General features: G+C 33.4%; 1 protein-coding gene across 1 annotated transcript; it reads right to left on the reverse strand.

Annotated features, from left to right (window-relative positions):
* Window positions 1-284: 284 nt before the first annotated feature.
* LOC129303948 (zinc transporter 8-like) lies at window positions 285-4,195 on the reverse strand. Its single transcript, XM_054943544.1, has 4 exons — window positions 4,008-4,195; window positions 2,471-3,111; window positions 2,218-2,367; window positions 285-970 (listed from the first exon to the last, which is right to left on the reverse strand). The coding sequence occupies exons 2-4, from the start codon at window positions 3,089-3,091 to the stop codon at window positions 665-667; spliced, it is 1,077 nt and encodes a 358-aa protein (XP_054799519.1). The 5' UTR covers window positions 3,092-3,111; window positions 4,008-4,195; the 3' UTR covers window positions 285-664.
* Between the last annotated feature and the right edge of the window lie 1,139 nt (window positions 4,196-5,334).

Raw genomic sequence — 5,334 nt, forward strand, 5'->3', positions numbered from 1 at the left:
GTCCTGTTACTTTTTCTCTCTCATGAAGGGTAATTTTGGAAATACCTCTCAAATATTACCTAAAAAGACGCACCGTGACTTATAAATGGGACCAAATACACCTTCTAAAATTGGACTTATAAATGAAATCGGAGGGAATAATTCACAACCCACACTCTGTTTTGCGAATGTGCATATAGTTTTAGTTTCTATTCCAAAACCCCCCCCCCCCAAAGAAAAAAGAAAAAAAACAACACATGTAACAGGGAGCCTTGATTTTGGGCCTGGTCCATTAAAGATAGATAACCAGCACTATGAGAGTCAATTATTGAATTCAAATATAATATACGAGCATACAAGATAATACAAACCGACAGTTTGAATCGTACAGAAATGAGATGATTAATCCCAAAGGATATTACAGATCTGATGGGGCAGCCAGACTGATCCTACAAGTAGTTTCATAGATGACTTGAGGCTTCTCTCACGTAAAGTATTGAGGGAGCGCATGAAGCCGATCAATATTTATATGCTGCTGCTTGATGATAAATCACACTGCCCTTGAAATAGCTCTCTAGAAAGAGCTGATTGAACTGACTCTCACACAAGTTCTTAAATATTACAAATAAATAAGCGTTGACTCTCACACAAATTCTAACAAAAATATTACAAGTAGCAATAAGTTTCAAGTCCATTTTCCTAAAAGAGACATTAAACCAGAACCCATAAGCATAGAAATAGTTGCTCCAATTTGAAGACGAGTATTGCTTTGCATTCTCTCAATCATGAAATCAGCAGCTAAAAGATCAACAAGTGCCATATAGATTAAGAGTCCTGCAGATGCTGTACTCAGGATTCCTTCAGTGAGAAGAGCAGTCTGACTATTTGCATCGTACACATTTGTAACTCCAATACCAATCGCTATTCCCAACGGAGTTGTCAGAGCAAAGAACAATGCCATGATTGCTAAGGTTCTGTTCTTGTACTTTGCCTATAGTAGTAAAAAAAAAAAATGGAGCAAAACGAAAAATCAGAATATTAATCAGGCACAACTTGAAACTTTATCGTAATACAGTTTTGCTACGTTCTCCAATTTGACTTTTGTTCGCTTCGCCGTTAAACTGCAAGAAGATTTATGTCAAATAGTATGAATTCTTAGTAATTAGGATCTGCCAAGTTTCATGGAGAGTTGGGCTGTTAGTAAAGTAAATTAAAATAGTAATAAAAATATAGAGAAGTGACGTAATAAACGAATAATAATATTTTGGACTGCAATATATTATTAAGAATAATTAAACATGGAGAGATATAAGATGAATTGTGCTGATTTTATGAGATTATACATAAATGCACACTTTTTTATGTTATTTAAGGAAAATAAATCTTTCTTTCAAAAACTAAATAATTATATTTTATTAGATAATAATATTTCCTCAAATCCTAAATGTGGAATCTAGTTGAGGATGTCGTTTTGTTCCTATTTATAAGACTTTAAACTACTTTGTCTTATGTATTTTTTGAAATTACCCCTATTTCTTACTTATTTTTCACCGTAAAATACTAAATTGAATTAATGGGAAGTGTATCTTAGGAAAAGTATCACAAAAGCTGACTCATTAATGGGAAATAATTTAATTAATTTTCATAGTCTATATAAATTGTTTAACTACTGGCTATTACATTTAGAATAAAAAAATAACAAAATATAGATGACATTAGTATTAGTAATCTTCTATGCATTTGTGTGTGCATAAGTTTTGGAATGAGTTGTGAGAATTCCATGATTCGGGATTGTTACAACAAAATAAAATTTAAAATTAATAGAATATTTTTAATGAATAAATAAATGTCAGTTATGAAGAATATATATTAATTAAATATTTTAAATCGAATAATGCTGACCATTGAATTAGTGTAGAAAAAACAAACTTTGAATAAGTGATCAAAATAATCAGCAGATGTTAGTTTTAGCTAGTGGAAGGAGTTATGGCTACTTAAATATAAGCTATCCTTAATTACATCCAATAATACTTGACTTCAACGAGTTAGAAGGCATATTAAAAAAAAAAAGATAACAGAGAAAAGAAACAAAATTTTATACCCATACGAAAATAATTAAAAAAGATCAAAGCAAAAGAAATAATGTATAACTACTAATTAAAAAACTATTAATTTGACTTAAACTAACGACCCTTGATAATAAAATTATATATATATATATATATATAGTTTTCATACCTGAGATATAACACTTCCAAGGCCCATGCCCTCAAAACATTGATGAAAAGCCATAGCAGTAATCAGGGGCTTTATGGTTTGAGGACTCTCAGATGTTCCCATAGAAAGTCCTATTATCACTGAATGCACTATTATCCCCAGCTCCAATACCTAATTAAATCCATTTTATATTGACCATAATTATATTATATAAAATAACAAGTAATTGAGTAATTCTCAAAAACAATGAAGATAACAAATCATAAATATCCACCTGTGCTACGATCCTGTGACGAAGTAGTTGAGATGTCTCAGAAAAACCAGTCGACCCATGATGAGCATGACCATGTATTGCATGATGATCAGTATGAAGATGATGACTTTCTCCATCATCATGTTCTGAGTTTTTCTCTTCATCATTTCCATTGGCCTCTGTTTGGACTTTCCTCATATTAAGTTTCTTGAAATGCGCCATGGCAAATGTTTCTACGATTAGGGTTCCCATAGCTGTACACATAGCTACAAAACCAGTGAAGGGAAACTTTGCCCATGGATGTTCACTCAAGCAAGGAGAGGTCAAGTTATTGAACCCATCGTTAAGCACGTGAACAAATCCGGTGGCTAATACGACGCCGGCCGCGAAGGCCTTGACGAGGAAGAAGATGTCCTTCTCAGGTCGTAACGCTGGGACAATCTTTCCAAACGATGGAATCAAAACTCCAATGGCACTCGCAGTGATAATAGAAGCTATAGCTGCTAGTTTGTACTTGAGAGCTTTGGCTCTGTCACGATCTCCATTTTCTTTATCACATGTACACTCTGAAACAACAAAGGATGGAAGCACAGCTAGCAGGAGGAAGATGAAGAACGTGAAAGTCTTGGTGCCTCTTGTCATGTTGTTTGAAAAAGGATGATCTGGAAAAGCACGTGAAATTAGTGGGTGTAAAGAGAAAATTATGTGGCTTTTTATCTATAGAAAAAAGATTGGTTTGGCATGAACGTGCAGGGAAATATAGAAAATATAGCATGATTCTAAGGTCAATGTCAATACAGAATATGCAATTTGTGTTGTCTGAATAACGTGTGCATACGGGTTGTATACATGGCACTTATCATATATACGGCATTTTTTTTTTTTGGTTTCTCAAGATATTTCTATAATCGGCAGGCATGGGACTAATCATTGAGAAATTTGAGCAACGGACTGGTGTACTAGACTAGAGTTTTTTGTTTGGGAAAAAAAAATTGTGGCAAACAAGTGGAAGAAAAAGCATGTATATAAGACTTGCGCGATATCAGATGCAAAGTTGACTGTGAAGATAGATCAAACACATATTGAGAATGTGGGATATTGTCAAAAATGATGATATCGGAACCATGATCTTCTTGCAACAAATCAAAGATGAGAGGAAGGAGGGAGGCTTTGTGGAAGAAAGAAGAAGATAGGATAGGTAGAGATTGAGAACAAACTGACAAGGTCATGAACTAAAGGAGAAGGAAAGAAATTGAGAGGATCACATCGTGCTGTCTAGAGAGTGAAGAAACGAGGAATTGATAAGATTATAAAAATGGAGGAAAACGCATAAAAATATTTATAAATATAATCTTGAAGAACAAAAAATTATGCAAACCCAACAAATTGGTCCTGCAATTGAATCAGAGGTTTGGTCTAACCCGGACAATTAACTTAGTCTGGTCTGTCCAGTCCAGTGTCTGGACTAATTTTTTTTTGGCTTAAAACGAGACCGGGTTGACTGGGTTTTAGACTTTCTTTGCACAGCACTAATAATCAAATCAAAGTATAAACTCACCTCTCCCTCTAAATTGGTTTACTTTGTTGATTCTCCCACTTAGTACTCACGTTCCTGAATTGAAATTCAAGCTATGGAGAAACTAAAACCACCATGTGAAAGCCATTGAAGAGTAGAAGTTTGGTGGAGAGATTTTAGGAGGAGGAGAAAAGTGACGCCTTGGTTGGAGCAATGAGAAAAGAGAGGGAATTTTGCATCTATGCTTTTGAGTTTGGCCGAAGGGAACTTAAAAAGAGGAAGAATGAGGTGGCGGTAATGCATGGCAATTGAAAATATCCTCTCTCTCTCTCTCTCTCTCTCTCTCTCTCTCTCTCTGTGCTTGATTACTTTCCTTTTGACCGAGGGGAGACAAGGAAGTGAGCAGTGGCGGTGGAAATTAAACAAGAGAAATAAGGAGGTGATGGTAGGTTAGTTAAAACCTAAATGTAATTTGATGAATTAGGTTAATTAATGAGGTGGAGGCAATAATCTCTTAATGGCCACACACAATATGAACGACAAAAGGAAGAAAAACGTGGGATAGTAAGATGATGAAGGAATGATAAAATATAAATGAAGAGGTGATTAATTTAAATGAAATTTTCATTTAAATTGAACTTATGTGTAGAAATTGAGGCCCCCATTTGAATTACAGTAAGGTAGCAAGGAGTGGTAAGTGACGGAAATTATAATGCCAATCGAGGTTAATTTATGGTACTTAGCGTCATATATAGTATGCTTTCTAGTTAAAACATGGATAAATTGGCCTGCTGGTTTAAAAAATCTTGTACCTAAAAAATATGAATCAAATTTATAAAAATTCGAGAGTATGACCAGTTTACATTAATAGACAAGAGGTTTATTGTTGTTATACAAGAGATTTGTTATTGATATATAATGAATTTATCATTGAAAATTTGAAAAGTTACAAGGCGTTTATCATTAACAAATATAATAAACTCACCATAATGCAAAATATAATAAATATTAGATTATTTATTTGGTTTGATCCTATTACATGAGTTATATATCTGCAAAAACCCAAAAAAAACATTATGATAAGCTAAGTGGATTAAGAATATCCCTTGCTTAATCAATGAGATACCTGAGATACATGATTAACTGTTTGAGAAGAAATTAGGATCTAATGAAGTTTAATATAAATTCTCAATTTAGGATCCTTTCTAACTTATTAGGTGGTAAAATTGATTTCAAACTAGTATTAAAAAAAAGGCTTTTTTATTTTAGCATGAGCGTTTACACCAATTAAAAAGGAAACCGTGTAGAAGTAGTGGCATTTTTGCAAATATGTTGTGTGGTCATAATAATTCTAAATAGTTTCATTTTC

Source organism: Prosopis cineraria, unplaced genomic scaffold (assembly GCF_029017545.1).
Source record: "Prosopis cineraria cultivar Desert tree isolate PC_DT_omini unplaced genomic scaffold, ASM2901754v1 PC2, whole genome shotgun sequence".
In the NCBI taxonomy this organism is placed as follows: Eukaryota; Viridiplantae; Streptophyta; class Magnoliopsida; order Fabales; family Fabaceae; genus Prosopis; species Prosopis cineraria.